Genomic DNA, 23,616 nt, shown 5'->3' with positions numbered 1-23,616 from the left:
ATATAATTAGTCTAGTAAAAATGGTAGGAAATCCAATTTCATTTTCACCCTCTTGTTTCAAAAAATTATTTTTCAATTTTTTTCAAAAAGGTCAAAAGGATCCACCTTTTTATTGGTCTCTTTTGAAAAGGTTAAAAGGATCCACCCTCTTGATGGCCAATAATTCCATATTGCTTAACTTATCCAATGCCAAATGCCATGCCTCCAATTGCTACTTTTATAGGTTAGCCAATAACTCTTAAGCAAACATAATTGAAATATTTTCTATCTCCTTTCATTTTATGAAAATTAAAAAATAAATTTTATTTTATTATTAAACAAATGATAGTAAAAAAAAAGGTATTTTCATCCTATTTGATTCATTTTCTTGATAAATGACAAATAATGATTAGGTGACCTAAAATATGAATAACTATTTATTTATTTATCTATCTTATCACATCTCCGTGTGAATGTACCAAAGAATAGGATAAGAGCAATGGTTCATAAAATTATTGAGCTCCAATTGAAACCCTAGGATGACATGGGTGTGGTGAGATAATACCCTTCACTCTATGTTAAATAAAAGCTTTGAGTGTGTTGGTTGTCAACCACAAAGAATGAGAGTTTTGAAAAGCAATTGATTGTGTGGAAGAGAGATTTGAAAAACATTAACAAAAGAAAAAAATGGGAAGAAGTGATGCAAGAGATAAGCAAGTTGTGGAATATCTCAAATAAGCTAATGACTAATATGATTGAAGAAAAGACAAATTCCATGGGTCCATCAAATGGGAAGAAGAGGTGGAACTCTAAAAAGTCGAGGTAAATACCGATATGGAATTAAAGAAGTCGTAGGTTTGTATTTCACTTCACTTAGGGAAAGCAAACATAGAAAAATATACAATTATTTCTTTCTAGGAAATTTTGGGGCTAATCTTTAATTATAGATGTGATCATATCCGAAGCTTAAACCCTTTAGCAACCAAGTCTTGTAAGAATTGAGTTTATTTGGATAAACATTACATTATTTTCAAAATTTCTAAGAAAACTAATTTTTTGAATGTTAAATAGAATGATTCACAAATGATTGGCGGAAAATATTGCGTACATTTTGATTTTGATATTAATGAAGGCAAGTTACTTAGAGCTCTTGTTTGGGTGGAAAATCTAAGACTCTCTCTTTAGTATTGGAAACTTGAAATTTTAGTTGAGATTTTAATTTCTATTTGGATGTTTGTAAAATAACATAAACACTCAAAGAAGAAAATTAAAAAAGTACGTTTTTCATATCCATAGAGAGATAAAAATTGATCAACTTATTAGTTAATACTTGGAAGTTGAAGATGATAAGAATGTTAGGGTATTTAAAACATGTCATGTGTGAAGTATATCAAATTCAACTTAATTATACACCCAAGAGAGGGAAGAGAGAGGTAACCCAAGAGAAAAGAGAGAGGTTGCATTAAGTATTGGTAATAAAAATGCCAAGCACCCTTCGTCTCTATCGTTCGGCCACTCCCTTCCTTGCGTCGGCACTGTCACTGACACCCAAGGCGACACTTCCCACTATAACTGGATTGCGAAGCATAATGAACCCACCACCAGATTTAACGACCCAGGTAAATCCTTACCATCCGTCTTCACTAAAAGTCTAGCCCACTGAAGTTGAGAGAAATTAGTTGTGTCACCATCCACTACAACCAACCCTCCAGATCTATCCCCCAATTTTCTGAACACCTCTTGGTTCCAAAAATTTAGAGAAAGCCCTACCACCCTCACCCAGCATTGATTTGCATGAACTCCAGGCCGAAAACAACCTGCTTCCAGACCCCATCTCTTTAGATGAAGTAACCTATCCTGAAATCGTCGGTTCCCCTTTTGCAGCACTTTTTCAGCTTCTTATACTACCTCAAATTCTGCAAAAAAAAAAACCTCATCCCAAATATGAAAAGCTCACTCCCCTTTTCAAATTCCATAACCGTATCCCCCATAACCTTAAATAATGTAAATTCGGACACTAAACAACCTCTATTTCCCATTTTCCCAGAAGACAACGCCCTAATTGCTCCTCTCTGTTTCTCAAAGTTCCACCCCCAAGTTGAAGCCACACAACATCCCCTATTCTTCCCGCCTTTGCCTTTGCTACTTGAATAAAAGTCCGATTATTCTCCTCTTCCTTCGCTTGTTCTTCACCTCTTTTTTCTTCCTTGGCACCTACCATGCCTAAGCCCTAGAGAACGAAGCTTTTCAGCTAGCAGAACCCACCCCCCAATTATCCTTCTACCCTCCGAAAACACCAAATTGAACCTTTTCACTTCCAGATCATGAACAAAATAGAGAATGAACTTCCTGCCTCATTAGCACGTCTTTCCAATCTGAATCTTCTCCCCTCATCTTCCCAACTTTTAGCAACTTTCCCGAGTTTCTCCTCCCTGTAGCAAGCTTCCACTCCCTCCAACAAACTCCTTAAACTATAATCTCCAAACCTAATCCAATTGGAGAAACCTTTACTTCTCTCCAAAATGGTCCCACGAAGCTTCCCCCGGCTGAGTTGATCGATATCTCAAAAGATTTTGAATCCACAACGAACCAACACCTACCACCTCCAGCTCCTCTAACCATATTCTTCTCTTCTTTGGGTATTTAAAATATTTTATGCATGAAGTTTAGTTAACCTGACTTAATTATACACCCAAGAGAGTGAAGGAGGATTGTATTGGATGTTGGTCACAACAATAGCAGGAGTAAATAATAACATTATATAAATGCAAACTTATAACACAACCAAAAGATATAAAGAATAAATGATAGTGCGAATAGTGATTTATAATGGTTTAGTAACCACTTATATCCATTAAACCTCTAGTTTCTTTTTAGACTTGAAGGTATATCCATTATACTAAGAGTTTCCTTGACCAAAGCTCTTAATATTCTTTTATACTTGGATTCCAAGGTTCGCATGGGCACTTCGCAATCTCTAATGAGTATTCCTCAACTCCTAACACAAAGGCATTATTAAGCACAAAATGTAATGAATGAATATAACTTTCACAAATAACAACTCTAATCAAAATGGCTTAAGTACAAGTGCTTTTAAAGAAAATAAGGAAGTTTGGATTCAATGCACAAAAATACCACGAACTAAATGTACTTTTTCCATAATGACTCCCAAAGAGGCCCTTAATTTATAAATATATTAGATATTCTATTAGAAATGGTAAAGATTTATTATTTGGGCCAATAAAAAAGCTTTGGATAGATCAATCTTTGATCTTATTTCTCATTTTATTTGGAGAAATGTGAATTAAATTCTTGAAGTGAATGATTGTGGGATTGGTGAAAACAATTAGGATATGAAGAAACTTTGAGGTTATTTTTGGTTCCCAAAAGTACCAAGGAAAGAAAACAATAGTAAAAAATATCATTTTCTCCTCATTAATTGTATTATGAAAAAAAAAAATTAACGTAATAAAATTTAGTTAGAAACTTGAGCATTTTAAAATTATTTTATTTTTTATGTTGAAGAATTAAAATAAATGAAAAAAAGTTTGAAGTAACATATAAAAATAATTTATTCATTTTAATTTTTTTTCCTTCACTTTTTCTTTCCTTTTATTTTATTTCCCTTATATTTTCTCTCAAGTTTTCAATGATTATTTATATTATGAAAAATATAAAAAAATCAATATAATAAAAATTAGTTAGAAACTTTAGCATTTTCAAATTATTTGATTTTTTATATTAAGGAATTAAAATAAATGAAAAACTTTGAAGTAACATAAAAAAATAATTTATTTACTTCATTTTCCTTCATTTTTTCTTTTATTTTCTTGTTCCTTTCTATTTTATTTCCCTTACATGTTCTCTCAAATTTTTTGATAACTAAACATACCCTAAGAAGTTCTTTGTTTGTGTATAGATAAGATGTCGAGACATGCACCTAAATTGGATTTGTAAATTGAAGTATGCACTTAAATTCAAGATGTCTTTAGTCTTTTGATTCACTATAGTCTTCCAAGTGGTATGTTATTGTTAAGGAGGTTTACACATCAATGTCATTGCATGGTAGAAATATTAAGGGCTAAAACCATATATTTAGTTATTATATCATAATTAGACAATTATCATGAAAAAAAAAGGACATTCGTATTTGGTAAAGTTCAATTAGATGGTTACACAAGTAGGATACTATCATATAATATAATTAGTCTAGTAAAAATGGTAGGAAATCCAATTTCATTTTCACCCCCTTGTTTCCAAAAATTATTTATCAATCTCTTTCAAAAAGGTCAAAAGGATCCACATTTTTATTGGTCTCTTTTGAAAAGGTTAAAAGGATCCACCCTCTTGATGGCTAATAATTCCATGTTGCTTAACTTATCCAATGCCACATACCATGCCTCCAATTGCTACTTTTATAGGTTAGCCAATAACTCTTAAGCAAACATAATTGAAATATTTTATCTCCTTTTATTTTATGAAAATTAAAAATAAATTTTATTTTATTATTAAACAAATGATGGTAAAAAAAGAAGAAGGTATTTTCATCCTATTTGATTCATTTTCTTGATAAATGACAAATAATGATTAGATGACCTAAAATATGAATAACTATTTATTTATTTATCTATCTTATCACATCTCCGTATGAATGTACCACACAATAGGATAAAAGCAATGGTTCATAAAATTATCGAGCTCCAATTGAAACCCTAGGATGACATGGGTGTGGTGAGATAATACCCTTCACTCTATGTTAAATAAAAGCTTTGAGTGTGTTTGGTTGTCAACCACAAAGAATGAGAGTTTTGAAAAGCAATTGATTGTGTCGAAGAGAGATTTGAATAACATTAACAAAAGAAAAAATGGAAAGAAGTGATGCAAGAGATAAGCAAGTTGTGGAATATCTCAAATAAGCTAATGACTAATATGATTGAAGAAAAGACAAATTTCATGGGTCCATCAAATGGGAAGAAGAGGTGGAACTCTAAAAGCTTGAGGTAAATACTGATACGGAATTAAAGAAGTCGTAGGTTTGTATTTCACTTCACTTAGGGAAAGCAAGCATAGAAAAAGATACAATTATTTCTTTCTAGGAAATTTTGGGGCTAATCTTTAATTATAGATGTGATCATATCCGAAACTTAAACCCTTTAGCAACCAAGTCTCGTAAGAATTGAGTTTATTCGGATAAAGATTACATTATTTTCAAAATTTCTAAGAAAACTAATTTTTTGAATGTTAAATAGAATGATTCACAAATGATTGGCGGAAAATATTGCGTACACTTTGATTTTGATATTAATGAAGGCAAGTTACTTAGAGCTCTTGTTTGGGTGGAAAATCTAAGACTCTCCCTTTAGTATTGGAAACTTGAAATTTTAGTTGAGATTTTAATTTCTATTTGGATGTTTGTAAAAAAACATGAACACTCAAAGAAGAAAATTAAAAAAAGTACATTTTTCATATCCATAGAGAGATAAAAATTGATCAACTTATTAGTTAATACTTGGAAGTTGAAGATGATAAGAATGTTAGGGTATTTAAAACATGTCATGTGTGAAGTATAACAAATTCAACTTAATTATACACCCAAGATAGGGAAGAGAGGTGTACACTCAAGAGAAGAGAGAGAGGTTGGATTAGGTATTGGTAACAAAAATAGTAAAAGTTAATAATAACAAAATATAAATGCAACTTATGACAAAACAAAAGGAGTTATAGAGTAAAGAAGATCGTAAATAACGATTTATAATGGTTTAAGCAACCGTTAATGTCCACTACCTATGGTTTCTTTTTAGGCTCAGAGGTATATTCACTATACCAAGAATTTATTGTCCAAAACTCTTAATATTCTTTTATATTTGGATTCTAATGTTCTGAGGGATCTTTACTAGGGGTCTCCAACGGGCAGGCCGGGCCGGGCCATGCTAAAATGCTAGGCCCGCGGGCTGGGCCGGCGGGCTTTTTGAAATAAGCCAAAATGACTTTCAAAAAAGGGAAGGGAGAGGGGGGGATTCGAACCCCTCCCCTCATGTTTAAATTTCAAGGTTCTAACCAACTGAACTACATTCCTTTTATGCTTATTAATTGAGTTAGTTATATATATATAAAAATAAAGTATATTATTTTTTAAAAAAAAATTAAAGGCTCCAGCCCATGTGAGTCATGTGACCGTTGGAGCTAAGCCTCCAACGATCACATGACCAATTTTTTTTTTTAACCTTCCTATAAATACATTTTCTTCCTTTTCATTTTTTCATCAAATTCTCTTTATTTCTCTTTCTATTTCTCTCACATTCTACAATATTTCAAATTCTTTTATTTTTCCCTCAAATTATACAATATTGTTGGTGGTGCAAAACAAGCATTGGTGGCTCCAAGAGTTCAAATTTGCTAGGAATTTCTGCATCGGTTCTCTAATTGAGTAACATACTTCACCCCTACTACTTTATTTTTTTGTTACATTTTTTTTATATTTATTACTTTATTATTTTTGGCATAATATTTTATCAATAATTATAATATGACAAGTGCTTCTTCATCTAGTCCATGTGATGAAATATCATCAAACAAAAAATTTACTTCAAATATATGGAATTTTTTTTATAGAATATAAATAATTTTAGAAAATAATAAAAAAGAAATAAAAGCAAAATGTAAAATTTGTAATAAATTTCTTACTGGTGGCTCAAATGCAGGCACAAGTCATTTAAAAAGACATTATGAAAATTTAAAACTAAAAATAATGTAGATATTAGAAATTATATGCAATTAGGTAAAAATGAAAGTGGAAATTTAAAAACATTTTCTTATGATGAATCTAACTGTCGTGAAGAAATGATTAATTATATAATAAGAGCATAACAACCTTTCAACTTGATGGAAACTCATGATTTTGCAGGAACAATTCAACGAGGTATTAATCCTCAATTTAAAGGTTGGTCTGGAAATACAGTTAAAAGAGATATTATGAAAAAAATTTATACACAAAAAGAAATTTAAAAATTTTTTTTTGCAAATTTTGAAGGAAATATTTGTTTAACATCTGATAGTTGGACATCTTTAACTCACACTGATTTTTTATGTATAACTGCTCACTACATTGATAATGAATGAAAATTAAATAAAAGAATAATTTCATTTAAATTAATAAATGCTCCACATAGTGGTAAAAATATAGCATCTTTAATAAATGATGAAATTATAGATTTAGGCATTCGTGATAAAATATTGACAATAACATTAGATAATGCTGCTAATAATGATGCAGCAATACATAGACTAAAACGATATTGGCAAGTAAAAGAAGATCATGCTAAAATATTTCATGTGCGTTGTTGTGCACATATTTTAAATTTAATTGTAAAGGATGAATTAAAAAATGTTGATAGTACATTGGAAAAAATTAGAGGCATTGCATATAGTATTAATAGTTCTCAAGCAAAACATGAATTATTTTTTGATTGTTGCAAAATGTTAAATATGAAAAGAAAAAATATAAATTTGGATATGACCATTAGATGGAATTCCACATATAAACTTTTACAAAATATTACAAAATATAGAAAAGTAGTCGAATTATATGAAATACAATTAATTAACAATGATTGTGAAGCAGATATTTATGCATTAAATGATTATGATTGGCATATTGCGGATCTTTTAAGAGATATTTTTGAAATTTTTGATACTTCAACAAACATTTTTTGTGGTGTATATTATCCAACTTCAAATCGAGTTATTATGCAAATAACTAATATTTTTATTGTACTTCAAAAATATTTAAGTTTTGAAATATTTAATGATACAATATTTGCAATGATAGAAAAATTTAGAAAATATTGGGAAGAAATACCTTTAATTTTTTATATTGCTTTAATTGTGGACCCTAGATTGAAATTTGAAGCTTTGGATGAATGATTAACAATTATTTATTTTAATGACCAAATAAAAATTGAAGACATTAAAAATGAAATAAATTCATTATTATATAATTTATATAACTATTATAAAGAAAAATATGGTAATGATATTAATACTATTAAATTACCACCTACATCTACAAACTCCTCATCTTTTTATAAAGGAGCTCTAGAAATGTTGAAAAGTCGAAAAAAGACAACAAATAGTTCTCCAAATAATACATCTGATTTAGATAAATATCTTAATACTGATATAATTTCATTTGAAGGTCAAGAAGATTTTGATATTTTAATATGGTGGAAATCACATCAACACAAATATCCTATGCTTTCTATAATTGCTCGTGATGTACTAACAGTTCCTGCAAGTACAATTGCATCAGAAGCTGCTTTTAATGCAGGTGGAAGAGTAGTTAGTAAAAAACGATGCAACTTAGCGCCAGATGTTATTGAAGCAGGGATATGTGTGAAAGATTGGGAAATAGCAGATAAAAGGATGTACGATTCCATTCGAGAAATAGAGATGCTTGCCGATATGGAATCTTTAAAATTATCAAGATCTTCATGGATGCATGATAGTTCGCCATCACCGCCAGAAAATAATGACTAAATGTATATTATATTTTTATTTTTATTTTTTGTGGTTGAAAAATACAGATGATTGACAAATAAATAGGTGTCAACCTAGTTGGGATGTATTTATTTTGTAGTGATGTAAACTTTTCCCACATTTTCAAATGTAATTATACATTCAATGAATAAAATTTTGAAATGAATATTTTTTTTAATACTTTTTATTTTTGTAGTTTTTTTTTAAGGGGCAGTCCTAAGGACGGGCCTACGTACCTAAATTTAGGCCTGCGGCCCGGCCCGCCCATAAACGGGCTCGGGCCGGGCCTAAAGCGGATCGCGGGCTTTTTGGAGACCCTTGATCTTTACAATCACTAACGGACCTATAATTAGAAAATGGTAGGAAATTCAATTTCATTTTCAATCTTTTTTTTTTTTGTGTCATTGAAGAAGAAATTTTTACGTTTAAAAATTGTATAATGTAATAATGAAAATTTAATGTACAAGGAGAGAAATAATGTGAACAAAATTTTCAAAATTTATTAGATAGACTCTTCTTGATGTGAACAGGACGAAATCGAGCTTTGATTGGCCTAAACGAAAGGTACTGTAATAACTCATTCTAAGTTGATTAATGAAAATCAATTCAATATATTTTTCGATGTTTTGGGGTTTAGAGAAGGATTGATATTAATTAAAAAAACTTTAGTTAAGAAAATGTTGCATCCAAGTGGATTCAAAATCATATGTATATTAATATTGTTTATCGGAAGATTAAAACTATAACATAACTCCCAAAAAATTGCTCAAAAAAGTGGGTTGAAAATTAGAATATGCCATAGCTTTGGACAATTTTCTAGTGATTTGTAGGGATTATCTTTAATGATATGATTTGGAGATGTTTCTAGACACGGTGTTCCAACTCAGTCATTTTATTCTAAGTTCTATTTGGATCAACTTTTAACTTATAAGAAATTAAATGCTACTTTTTTTTAATAACTTAATTTAAGTTATTAAGTAAATTAAGTTTATTTGGTAAAATAGTTTAATAAGATGATTTAAAATTAAAAACAACTTTAAAATAATAAATAAAAACAATTAATTTATTCTTAAATTTGTATATTCAGTTTACTTTTTTACCATCATCTGTTTTAATTACTTTACATGATTTCTTTTGCTATTCCATGATTTCCGTTATTACTTGACTTATTTTGCCCTAATTATATATGAAGATAAATACGTTAATTTGGTGATTTAGAATAAATTTTAAGTTAATTTTATTAAATAACCTTAATACTTAAAGTAAGAATCAAGAAATAAGTTTTAAGTTAATAATTTAAATATAATTTAATTTAAAATCAATTTAAGTTATTAAGTAATAAGTATTAAGTTTTACCAAATAGTTGTAGATGAGAACATAATTTGAAATAAAAAAATACTACCTTTTATAAAAAATTTATTTTCCAATATTACTTTTTAAAACAAGAAATTGTCCCAAATATAGCCTGAAAATATTAAGTCTATATGGGAAGCTTTTTAGATTCCAAAAAAAAGAAGGTTTTAAAAATATTGTTATAAAATAAAGTGTTTCTGTAATATATTTAAATTGTTTAAGTTATTTTTATTTATTTATTTGATATTATTTTAAAAAATAATGATACAAGTAAAAAAAAAATTGAAAAAAATAAAAAAACAAGTAGAAAACATTTCAATTAATCAATTAATCAATTAATCAAACAGATGGATAGAATTGATTTTGAAAACAATTTTTTGAGAATTGCTTTTCAAAATAATTTTTTTTTTCAGTTTTGATTTATTTTTTACTCTCTTATTTTCATCCGACGTCCATTTAAAATGCACTCCATCTGTTTATTAACCAGCTGGTTTGTAAAACTGGAGAAACGAGAGGGGCATTTTCGACAACAAGAATTACAATACGCAAAACAAAACGCGAAGACGCTCGATCAGAGTCTTCGCTTCAACCATTCTCTCAGTTCTCTGCTTGACTTCTGCAACCCTAGCACGAACCACAGTCGATCCCCCCTTAAAGGTGAGCCCATTTGTTTCCGTTTGGTTCCCGAGAGATCGGATGAAAGAGTATCATTCTTTGATTTTGAATCTCCTGCCTTCTTTTGCTCTCTTCTCAATTTACTTTCGCACCCTTTTCTCAACAACCAAAGAGGGAGATAAGTGATCTCTTTTTTATTCTGAAGAGGCTTGTGTACAAACTGTTGGGATCTGGTTGTATGACCGTATTGTGACAAAGTAGCTTGCTTTTGTTTGTCTTGATTTACTTGCTTTTCTTATTTTCCGTTTGGTTGCTGAGAAATGGAGTTAAACATGGGCCACAGAAAAATTTACCTTTATATTTCCTTTTTCTTTTTTCTTTCCTTGTTTTGGGTTCTCGGAGATCCCAATATTTGGGAGTAATTGGGGACTTTTGACGGAATTGATCTCTTCATATAGTGTGCTTTGCTTCATTGATGTATGTGGTCGTGTGCTTGATGCATATGGAGTTTTATGTACGATCTGCTTGGTTCAGTGAAAATAGTCATTGAATTTTTGCGGTTAAATTGTTTAATCTCACACTGCATTTATCTCATCAGATATTTTATGTTGAACCTTGGTGAAAATTTACATGTATCTTCAATTATCTTGGGGACAATTCGTAGATGGAAGAAATGTATCTAGTTTATTGGGAAAAGATTTTCTTCGAAACAATTTGGGAATAGTTGAAAACTCATAGATAGCATAAGTGCATTCAGTTCATTATCAACTGTCAAACCAAAGACATTAACAACCCATTTCGTAATGGTTAGATTTGAATAAGACCATTATCAAAGAATTTTGTTGTTTGAGACTTGAAAGAGATTGGGAATAGTAAGATATTCTTTTCTTCTATGATTTTGACCTATAAAGTGTCAGTAGAATTAAAAGGCCAATGATTATTTCATATCATGCAACATCATTGTCCCCAAACAGTACCATGGTGTATAGCTTATTTCCATATTGTCAATAATATTTACTTGCTTATACAAGGAAAAAAACATCATTTTGCCCAAAAAGTTCCTGTTAACTCCATATGAATAGTTAGTTGAGATACATCGAAAATTTAAGACAACTCATAGCATGAGTGGGTATACTTTTTAAAGTTTGTTTTTGTGAGTTATTGTTTTTGCTATTGATTAAACTTTTTTGTCTTCATTTCATGAAGTCTATTCCGAAATTTTCTTAGTCACTTCTTCAGGAGTAATTTTTACTCTGTTTTTCTAAAACATTAGAGTACATACAATAGTTTCCAATATAATGAGATTAAATTTTCAACACTTGAGATATGTTGTTAAAACTATGATACTGATGATACTTGAAATTTTGACACACAAAGATTTGCAAGCAAATCACATATCATACTCTTTCTACCTAGAAGATAATGTGAATGTTTATCCAAAAGGGCCCTGGCCCCTGCATGGAGTCGAAATCAGTTAAAGCTGAGTCAGTATATGCTCGGTATTGACCCAGAAACTCATGGCAGTTGCACAATTCTACTCAAACTTGCATTGGACTTTCCAGTTGAGACCTGTTGGTTTGTCACCCTACTGTGGTTGAAGACTAAGATGCAGACCCATGAACAACTCTTGAAATATTTTTCTATATGATTCCCATTATGATCTGAATTCTGGATTTAAAAAAAATCCAATCTCAAGTATTTCCATTTTTTTCCCTCTATTTCTTTTTTTGTTACAGGAATGGCCAGAAGCCCTGGAGGATTTCTGGTTCTTGTTTTGATTCTGACTATATCAATCCACAAAGCTGCTTCCATCTTAGACTCTCATCAACCTGTCGCTTTAGAGCTCTTCTCACCAGTACATGGATCCTTTGGAAGGTCACATAAACTCTAACTAAACCCTTCTTTTATTATTATTTCATACTCCTCATCTGAACGAGACTAGTGAGCATTTGATCTGACCAATTTTCTTATATACTCTGTTTGGTTGATGAGAAAATGCCGGGAAGGAAAAAAAAAGCAAAAGATCTTAGGTTGTTCAATGAATTGGAACTGTGAAGATTAAAAGATTCCACTTGAATGTGTCTAATACATTATTAGGCTTTGTCAAGGATTTCTTTATTTTTTCATTTTCTTTTTTTCTTAGCAATTAAACTGTGGGATACTTTTCAAGATTTTTTGATAGGAAAATAAAGAAATTATATTAACCGCGCTAAGCAGAAGCGCACCAAAGTGCACATGCCATATGCAGAGGATGCCAAAAGGCAAAACACAAAAGAAAGGGCAACATAAAATAAAGTCTCTTCATGAGGACCCTAACCAGTCCATACAATCTATTATGGCTTGGGATCCCCCATCTATATATAACCTAATCCATGTTGGTGGTGGTGGTTCATTCATGGGGTTTTTTCCCCAAAGGAGGAGATTCATTTATGATGATTTGCTTCCTCTCATTATGATCTGAATTTCTATGGTGACAAATAAAGACATGGAGATTTGTCAAAAATTGGATTTTATCTTGGATGCTACTAAGAAAACAGAAGGATAGGAAAGGAAAAGAATATTTGAATTTATGTTTTTTGTGTGATTTTGGTTTTCAGAAAATGTACAGTTGAGCTGGTACTGATGAAATAGTTACATGTGAATGGGTTCACCTTAAAAGAAAAAAGGCTATGTATGAGTTTACTAGAGGATTTAGTTCTACATGTTCTTGCTAATCAAAATTCTGGGATTCAAGATTTCATTCTTATTTCCTTTTTATTTTCTAGAAATTGAAGGCAGGATATTGGAATCCAATTTGATGCTTATTTCTGTCCAGAATTTTACTGGGTATCTTGGAAGTTACTTGATTTCGCTGTGGTGGAACCCTTACCAAATTACAATTTTTTTTTTGCAATATGAGGTTCTAATGTCAATATACATTTGTTACTCGAGATTTGGATAATTGCTTGTTTTGTAGCTCATTCAACTCTTATTCTCCTTTGTGTTCTAGAAACATTATCATCATCATCATCACTGTGGTGGAACCCTTACCGAATTACAATGTTTTTCTTGCAATATGAGGTTCTAATGACAATATACATTTGTTACTTGAGATTTGGATAATTGCTTGTTTTGTAGCTCATTCAACTCTTATTCTCCTTTTTGTTCTAGAAACATTGCATGCTACATATGGTATGATACATTGTCCAGCTTGAAAGTTGCTAACTTTCATTAACCTAACCATTATGATAAACTGTCATTTATAACCAAGGGATGTTCAGAAATGATGTTAGAATCTGTCTTGTGTCTTGATGTTTTGCATCAGACTTAATTATAGTTCACAGAATACGATAAAATTCTGGTTGTTTTGGATGTTATTAGTTTCTGTGATTGATTATCATTTATGTTCACTTTGAAATTTAATGCGGGCACATTTTGCAATATTTTGTCATTTGCGGTTCAGATTTGAATAATATGAACTTTTGGGACAACTATCTTATTTGCTTTTGTCCATTTCCAGCTTAGAAGAATCGTATGATGCTCTACAAACATTTCAGATTCTTGGAATTGAGAAAAAGCCTGATATAAGTGATACTACTTGCACATTGGTTTCGAAGACTCTTGGGTCATCATCTTCAAGTCTTAAGGATTTATTCTATGCTTTGAAGGTTAATGGAATACTAAAATGTGATATTGATGAGGAAGTTTTTGAGGTATTCTTAAGCTCTTGGATATGTCATTCTTTGGTTAAAAATTTGGTGCCTGATTTCCATATGTTAGAAGATGTGTATTGTGTTGCCCTGATGCTTATTTTCCTTTCCTTTTTTTTTTCTCTAAGGGAATCAAGTCAAGACTTCAATCTGTTTCCAATGATGCAAGTTCATTGCTTGATTTTTACTACTCAATAGGAAGTTTGGCACTTATCAAGGTAAACTAATAACTGAGCATGCATAACTAGATCTTCGTAGGTTCTGTCGTAATACCTGATTGCATTTTTTTTTTATAAATTTTGTGTGGTTTTGTCCGAGAAATTTCAGTTTCCACCTCCTTTGAATTTCATTAATTACATGAACATAAAATATTTTTGAGGCTCTATACATATTTCTAGTGCAATAATGTTTTCACCAGGGCCTTAGCTTATCTTTCTTTAGGAGGTTGTGTAACTACTAACTGTGTCCACTTTATATCATCTTGTATCTTTTATTGATTAAACTCTTCATTTCATTATTGTTTTCCAAATGCAGGAGCAGGCTTCTAAAGTTGATGTACTTCTCACTGATGCTGATGGAATTTTTCAGTCCATCAAGGTTGGTATCTAGAGTATATGGTTCAGTACTGTTCCTCTACTGTCCACCCAGATCTCAATACATGATATGTAATACACCATCTAGATGCCTCAATTCTGTTGATCTGGGATTTGGGTGGGTCACTTGATGTTTAGTACTGGAGTTAACTGAACAACATTTTTGTAATCTCTTCTTTCCGATATTATTGAATGTAAATTTTGCGTGTCCAATACACAATGCTATACTTATCTTTTGAACATCTGACTGATGTTAAAAATAATTGGCAGGCTCTCAGCCAAAGTGATGGAAGGTGGCGCTATAGTTCTAACAATCCTGAGTCTAGTACTTATGCTGCTGGTAATGGTTTATTAGGATGCAACTAATGACATATGTTCTGTTGATGTTGAATCTCAGTGTGTGTATATCAGATTGTGTATATACTTGTATTAGTGATTTAAAGTCTTATCCATATTCTATTTAGACTTTTTTGTATTTAGATAATAATGTATTGATAAAATTAGTTGTACTCATCCATTTTTGCTTATTGTACTTCTTGCAGGAGTTGCATTTGAGGCACTTGCCAGAGTTGTTGCTTTAGCATCTCCTGAGATTGATCAATCTAGGGTAAAATTTGAATTTTATGCTAATCTTTTCTGTAGGTTTAGTATACCCCTACAATGGCCTTTATTTTTTAATTCATATTGAGAGAAGCCACTTGTCACATTCATATACATATTAGATTTGAATATTTTGTTGTCCAGTGGTTGGACTTTTGTGCTTTGAGAAATTGATTCAGTAACTTCTGAGACTTTATTTCCTTTTTAAGAATACCATGAAGCATTGCTGAACTATAGCACCCTCCCTCTGTTCCCAAGTTTGGTTACTTATGGTACATGTTTATTGTTGGTTAGGCTCTCCATCTGTTCTGCAAGCATTCACCAAGGCTTAGACTTTACTGGATGGTTGTTTCAGGTTTGTTGGGTGGTTAGAAAACTACTTGATACACAATAAATTAAAGAATTTAGATTTTTGATAATTAATGCACATCTATTGGAAAAAAGGAAAAAAAAAAACTATTCTTTCTAAACTTAGTGAGAAGGGTGGTGACTCCTCTTCAAACTGTTTTTTGTTCCCATCCTTCTAGGGGAGGATCTTGATGTTAGATTGGCTTTAAAGGAGGGGATGGATGTTTCCGAACAGACATTACATATGTAAAGGAGAATAAGAAACAGTTTATTATATTTTCCTTCATTACTCTAGAGCAAAAATCCTGTGGTAGTTAGTTTACTCTTTGTTTGATATAGTTTGTGTGATGCACTCCTTAGTAAGAGCTTTATTGAGTTGGCATGGTTCTATTGTTGGGAAGAAGTAGACAAAAGCTTGAAGAGCTGCTTTTTTTGTACTTATTTTGGATTACTTGGAAGGAGAGAGGTCATTTGAGATTATTGAACAGACAGACCAAGCAATCAAATTGTCCTTTATGTGTAAATTTTTAGAGTTAAGAGTGTATGTACTTAATGGCCATGGTAGACTTACCTAATTGGCTGAGCTTTAAGGAGGGGGAGGGAGCTGGCTTTGTTTCTGTCTTCCCTTTTGTTTGCATTTCTGTGCCTTTTGTATTGATTGTGTGCACTTTAGTGTGTCCATTTGCTAGGCACTTTTGATATATTTGCTGTTTGCCTATATAAAAATGCTAGTATATGGATTTAGGCATTCTTTCTGGTTTAAGCCGGTCATTATTTTAGTTCAATGCTGCTCTTGTTTTTTGTAATATGGTTGCATTGACTTTATGGTAATCCATAGGGTTTATATTTTGTTCTTGCTTCTGTTGGCAGATTAGCACGCTAGGAAATGATATAGTGAAGCTTTTTGACAGCATTGAGAAATATGGTGAGTGCAACTTTTTGCTAGTTTGTATGCTTCTCTCTCTCTCTCTCTTGGGGGTGTTTTGGGGGGGGGGGGGGTAATATATTGTCTGCTTCTAGAGCTTCTGTTGGTTTTTCTGATCTTGTATATTTGGCTTTCTGACTCTTGCTTCACCACTAGAACTTTAAATGTTATTAGTTCTTGTTGTTGAAGTCACTTTTTTAACTTCACACCTGTTCTAGTAGTTTATAGTAAATGTTGAGAGTATGTATATGTTTGGAATTTATTGGTTCACCATTCCCTTTTTGAGATTTTCTTGGAAGGTTACAACACTAAAAATGTTATTTTTAATGCTTACGGTTCGTAGTTCTTAATGCGTAAAATCACTGTGTGAGATCTGCATATTTGAAGAAGGCTAAGTTATTTATCTTGATAATGTGTGTGAAATGGATATTTTATAAATTTTAGACCACCCAATAAACCCTTGCTTTTGGTGGCTTATGGTCAAATTTTCTGATTGAATTGGGTTTTAACATACTACACTTTCAAACCAGCTCTTTGGTGAATTTATTTTTCTTGATAGGCCTAATTACACCCATACAGAAACAGATAGCTTCAGGATTAACTAGAATATACGAGTCTGCCTGTTATTTTATTTTATTTCATTCCATAATATAATCATTCTATTGCCTTGTCAAACTGTAGATGATGGGGCATTCTACTTTGATGAGAAAATTGTTGATGCACGTGAACACCATGGACCTCTTTCTACTACTGCTTCTGTAGTTCGAGGACTGACAGCATTTGCAGATGTTACTTCTGGAAGTTTAAATGTAAGCAAGATGCTTGCAGTGGTGTATGGCTATTCATGCTACTATAACTTTTTCTTTTCTGTTAAATTATCTCCTAAAAGTCTCGATTCAAATTTGCAGATTCCAGGGGACAAAATATTGGGTCTGGCAAAATTCTTCCTCAGTGTTGGTATTCCTGGTGATGCTAAAGACTTTTTCAACCAAGTGTACTCATTAGCTTGCTTGGAAAGCAATAGGCAAGTATTTGCTTGGAAGTGTTCATTTGTTCACTTTTTTATGAATTATGAATATGTGATGGCATTAGGTTTTATGACCATGTAAAAAATAAATTTGGATAGTTATATGCCTGGTAGTGTTTGCCTATCAAAAAAGAGAAAGATAACTGATAGTGCTGTTGGAAACATGATTGTGATTTCCAACTATCATACATGTTTTCTTTGGATACTTCTTGTTTTCATATTTCTTGGTTTCAAAATACAGAGTTTTATCTGAGAGTTTCTCATCCCATAATGTATGACAAAGTATTTCAATTTAATTTGCTATAGATTCTTAAAATTGCAACATTGGTAAGAAAACTGGGTGCTCATCTTTCAAATTTATGGGAAACTTTTTTTCTTCTTGCAGGGTTTCAATCCCACTGATTTTATCACTACCAGCAACAGTGCTTTCATTGACCAAAAACGACCAACTCAAGGTGTGTCATTTAATTTAAATCTCATTCATCAATGTTTATGAGAATTTGTTTTGTGTTATTTTCTGATTTTATCAATGTAGTTTAGCTTATCAAATATCTTCTGATGGAGGTCAAGTGTTTCTCCCAACTCCCTCTTTTTCTATCCTCAAGTTGGACCTCTTTGTTCAAATTCTGTTCCTTTTTTTTTTTTTTTTGGGTGAAATATTAATTTCTTGATTCCTTTTGAGTTTTATACCCTGATTTCAATGCCTTCTGCTGTGAAACATTGCTATGCAATTTGATTGATAATCACTAGAACCTTCACACGTTCTTGATTTGCTTTGCATCCATTGGCCAACTGCAATTGTTTCATTTTGTAGATCCTCATTGCTGTTATACTGGTGCAGAAAATTTTCGTTTAGCTTACTTGGTTTCTTTAATTATTGTAGATCATGACATCTTTGTTCTTTATGAATGCAATCAGGTTAGGGTGAACACCGTGTTGGGTTCCAATGCTCCTCCTCTGACAGTAAAGCTCTTGCAAGCTTTCAGTTCTAGTTCAAAGAATGCTTTTATAATAGAGAATCAGGTGCTTTGTTGGCTAAAAAAAGCTTCTATTTGGTTCATTGTTATTCTTATCTAGTATTGGCCTGTCCTGGATATGATGTTTTGATCAGTCAATTTTTTAATGATTTATATAACTTACAGTCAAGTGCTCTTTGGCATTTGCCTATTATAGGAACTCAAGTTTGACCCAGAAAATGCAGTTCATTTCTTGGATGCTCTACCAGAGAATGTTGATGTTGGGAATTACGTGTTTGTTTTTGAGGTAATCTTGTTGTTTCATTTTTATGCATCAAAGCTAATCTCCATCTGGCTTTCTATTGGTAAAATATCACATCCAATTTTTTGTAGATTCTACTTCATGATCCAGAGCATGAGAAAATTTATGCTACTGGAAGCCGAACTCGAGTACCAATAATTATAACAGGAGTAATCAAAGTTGACACTGCTGAGATTGTTATACTTGATAGTGATCTTGGGAGCGTGGAAACCAAGAGAAAGTATGTTCCTAATTGCTCTACCTTTTTTTCCTGTTCTGCTGCTATAATTTATAGAGAACTCTTATGTATTAATGATTATCCTGTTGAATGTTTGTTGTCATTTTTTTTTTTTGATAGGTGTTGAATGTTTGTTGTCATGAACACTAATCAAACATATTGTTGACTTTTTTGAGCACCTAAAGTTGTGTCCACTTGTATTTGTGTCTGAAATTTCTGGGTGCATGCTTAGCTGGGAAGAAAGAGAAAAAAGAAGCATTTTGGGTTAATTGTCTGTACATTAGTTATATTTACACCCTAGGGCAAGCAGTGAATTTTAATGTTTTATTTATTGTTTGATAACTTAGAATTTTTTGTCTCTTCACTGTGTTCTTCATCTATGATAAAAGAAAAAATAATTTTCTTCATGTAGGCATTTATGTCTATGTGTATTTATCTCTCTAGTGCTTTGCATCTGCTGGAAAGTTTCAGAATTCATTTGGACATTGTGTGCATCATTGGAGTGGATACAATAGCTAAACATTTAAGTTATGCAAAATGATAACCCTACCATCTAAATTCTGAGATCATGGCAGTTGATAAAGATATTTATGTATTAACAAATATTTTCATCTGCTTCCATCGAGGATTTGTGGTATGAGTCAGTCTGGTGCTTATGACTTTACCTGCATGCAACTTACGTATGCCAACTTCATGGACAAATGCGTTTTAGATTAAAGGAGAATGGCCAAACATTATTTCTATTTTTCACTGGGTGATATTTTGGTATATTGCATTCATTTGTTTAGTAAGAGAACAATTATTCTCTTTATAAATTTGTGGGGAGCTCTGTTTTTGTTTAGTCTACTCCAATCCATGTTCCCCGTCTTTTTGAAGAATCTACCATTCTTCTTTATACATATTTGGTTTCCTTGATATAATTGCCATTTCTGTTTAAAAAAACTGCAACAACATTGGCAAGAATGTAAGGAACTATAGTCAGAAAGATAATGGAAAAATTTCATATGAGAGTGGTTAGTGGATTTTAAATGTGTAGTTATTCGTCATTACTTAACTGTTGACTAATTCATTAATTAATTCATTGGGGTGTTGGCTCCAACTATTTAACTAATGCTTGGGGTGTTGCCTATATTTAGGTGTATTGAGGTGGAGAATATGTCATATCTTAATTGTAACTTCAAGTGTGGTTTCATTATTGAATTTTGCATGTGTGTGTTGAAGGTTTTAAATTATCTTCCATTACTTATTTTCTTTCTTGTTCACTATCATTTTGATGTGTGCTTCAACACCATATAACTAATATGCATGTCATGTTGTATTTTGGATGTATTTAGGTTAGATTTGGCTGGAGAAAATGATGTTTCCTTATCAGCGAACCACCTTCAAAAGCTGCGTTTATCTTTTCAATTAGCCACCCCTCTTGGGCATGCTTTTAAGCCACACCAGGTTTGTGGTCAACTTTCCGTCTCTTGCATGATATTCTTTCCATGTTTAGTTGGTTGAGAAGTTTGTTGGCCTGCAGGCATTCCTTAAGTTGAAGCATGAGACTAAAGTTGAACATGTTTTTGTGGTGGGAAGCTCTGGGAAAGATTTTGCAATAGTATTAGTAAGTGCACCTGACTATATCATCTGATCATTTTATCATTATCATTATTGTTGTTGTTATTATTATTTTGGGACTTATTTTTCAAATGGAACCTGGCATATTTGTAGTGGAATAGGTGTTGTATTAAAGTAGATGTATACTTAAAAGGCCGTTGTAACAATGGTACTGACATGGGACTTAATGTTGGCCATGGACATTAGCATTCTACATGGTGGCCTTGGTGCAAAGTTAACTGTGACAGGGTTTGGTAGCGAAAATGGTTCCCAAACACACATTTGAAGTGATTCTAAAACTAGGAGTGCCCTTGTTAGATGCATTTCCACTTGGTGTGATGGATGCAGTACATAGCTGTCTGATGCTCAATGATATTAACAAATTAACCATGCTTTGAGAAAATATGTTTTCTTACATGCAGCGAAATGGTATTTTCTCTTGTAGGATTTCCTTGGACTAGTTGAAAAATTTTTCTACCTCTCAGGCAGATATGATATTCAACTTACTGTTGGTGATGCTGTCATGGTGAGTGTGGCTCTCTATACTTTAATTTTCATATATCCATTTAGTCACTGGGTCTGAGCATATTTATTGTGGTCTTTTTCAGGAAAACTCTTTCTTACAGGCCCTGGGCCATGTTGAATTAGATCTACCAGAACCACCTGAGAAGGCACCACGCCCTCCTCCACAACCTGTTGATTCTTATTTGAGATACGGGCCTAAAGCAGAGATAGCCCACATCTTTAGGGCTCCAGAGAAGCTACCACCAGAACAGCTCTCGCTTGCCTTCTTGAGTCTCACCATTCTGCCATTAATTGTATTCTTGATTGGGGTGAGTTTTTGTAATTTATGTTTTGTAATGTACTGTCATTCAACAAAGACATTGATGAACAGGTGAGCCTTTTATTTTTCTTTTTCTTTGTAAATAATATCAGCTCAAAACTCAGGTTAGGCTTTGATTTTCTGAGTTCCTGTTGGTTTAGCTTTAAGTTGATGAAAATGTTGTCAGATGGAACTTACATAGCATGACTTCTCATTAATTTGCTGCTTTCATAGGTTTTTTTTTTTCACAAGAAACCGATTCTCATTATGTCTACTCGTTTTCAGTATTCAAGCTGTTCTCTCCCCTTTTTAACAATACGATCCAACTTCAAATTTCAGCTTGTCTTATTGGCATTGAATGCTTTTATTGATATGTGCCGGTTTCTTGGACAGTTATTACGTCTTGGAGTGAACCTGAAGAACTTCCCTACATCGGTGGTTCCTGCTACATTTGCCATCCTCTTCCATCTAGGCCTTGCTGCAGTTCTGTTGCTCTATGTACTTTTCTGGTGGAAGGTCCGTCTTTCTCTATACTTCCATTTTCCTTCATTTTACCTGTAGCTCTCCATCTCATTTATAATTATCTGTTTTTTCCCCACCTCCTTACAGTTGGACCTGTTCACAACATTGAAAATACTCGGCCTCTTGGGAGTGTTCCTGCTGTTTGTGGGACACAGGCTCCTTTCCCACCTCGCCTCAGCATCAGCCAAGTTGAAATCTGCCTAAGAAAAAGACAAATGACGGGAAATATCCCCACTTCTCCATGGGAAGCAGCAGTTGGACATTTTTGATTGAGTTTTGTAGAACTAATTTTAAATTAAGTTATACTACAACTGCTTCTTTTAGGAAGTTTTCAGCGCACACAATGATATTCGAAGAGAAAGTGATGTTTGGTGTGTGTGGTGAGATTAGAATAGGGCAAGTTTTGTGGTATCTTGAACTCGGAGGAAGAGTTGGGTTTAATCCATAAATCAAATTTCTTTGAATTTGGGAAAGTGGAGAAGTCACATATGGTGCTGTAACTCACCGAAATAAATGCATGGTTGAAATTTTAAACCTTAGAAATGTCTTAATTTGCTTTCCAACTATAACCAAACCCTAAATTATTCTCATTTTTCATTTGTCACATTGCCGTGAAGTATACATTATATGACTTCATTTGTGCCCATGGTAATCAGCACTTAATTCAAAGCATATCTATATATAATAATAATTTAATTTAGGTATTAATTGGATATATTTTATGTTTATTATTTTTAAAGTAAAAAATTAGGATTTATTTTAAAAAGATAATGGATTTTAAAAACTTAAGTTTAAAAATTATTTTTATAATTTCTAAAAAAATAAGATAAGTCCACACTTTTAATACAATAATATTTTATTTAGAAGTTTCTACCTTTTTTTTCTCTAAAAAATGTGTATTCAAATGATCACTTAAAACCTTGTTAGAAAGTGTGATTTAAAAGTAGATTTTTGTTTTTAAAAACAAAAAACTGTTTTTAAAAATTCCTAATACCGTTTCACCATTGTTTTCTAAAAATAGTTTTTAAAAATAAAGTAATATAAAAAACAGCTTTTAGAAAACAAGTATAAGTTATTTGCATTAATTTTTTAAAATAAAAGAAATATAATTTTTTTTTAAATATTATAAAAAACAAATAAAATTGAATATCATATCATTTCCTTTCTCTCTTCACCTTCTAATACTAAAAATATTAAAACTTAAAAATCGATGTAATTAATATTAAAAAGTCATGAAACTTAATATAACTTTAATAAGTCAGAATTTTTTTTATATATATATCTATAATATTTAAAAAATTGATTGAAACTTACTAAGTTAGGATGTGTTTAATCACGGCACATTTTTCATAATTTTGCTAGGATTTCATAATAATTTTTTTTATTTAAAGAATGCATTTTTTTATGATTAAAATTAACTATTAAAATGGGGGATATAGGCAATGTTTTCAAAACTAACTCTTGTTCAGAAGTTATAATAAATTATTATAAATAAAATTATTAAAAAAATTAA

At 31.7% G+C, this 23,616-nt stretch overlaps 1 protein-coding gene across 1 annotated transcript; it reads left to right on the top strand.

Annotated features, from left to right (window-relative positions):
- The first annotated feature begins 10,319 nt into the window (after nt 1–10,319).
- On the top strand, nt 10,320–22,646 carry LOC100248126 (dolichyl-diphosphooligosaccharide--protein glycosyltransferase subunit 2). The gene is made up of 20 exons (XM_002272540.5): nt 10,320–10,524; nt 12,219–12,357; nt 13,982–14,174; nt 14,300–14,389; nt 14,706–14,768; nt 15,035–15,104; nt 15,307–15,371; nt 16,583–16,637; nt 17,319–17,446; nt 17,546–17,661; nt 18,050–18,119; nt 18,583–18,687; nt 18,838–18,927; nt 19,014–19,162; nt 20,494–20,605; nt 20,682–20,765; nt 21,204–21,284; nt 21,367–21,591; nt 21,975–22,097; nt 22,191–22,646. The coding sequence occupies exons 1-20, from the start codon at nt 10,329–10,331 to the stop codon at nt 22,305–22,307; spliced, it is 2,271 nt and encodes a 756-aa protein (XP_002272576.3). The 5' UTR covers nt 10,320–10,328; the 3' UTR covers nt 22,308–22,646.
- Nucleotides 22,647–23,616: the final 970 nt, after the last annotated feature.

Source organism: Vitis vinifera, chromosome 7, assembly GCF_030704535.1.
Source record: "Vitis vinifera cultivar Pinot Noir 40024 chromosome 7, ASM3070453v1".
NCBI classification, from domain to species: domain Eukaryota; kingdom Viridiplantae; phylum Streptophyta; class Magnoliopsida; order Vitales; family Vitaceae; genus Vitis; species Vitis vinifera.
This window is presented reverse-complemented; position numbering and strand designations above follow the sequence as displayed.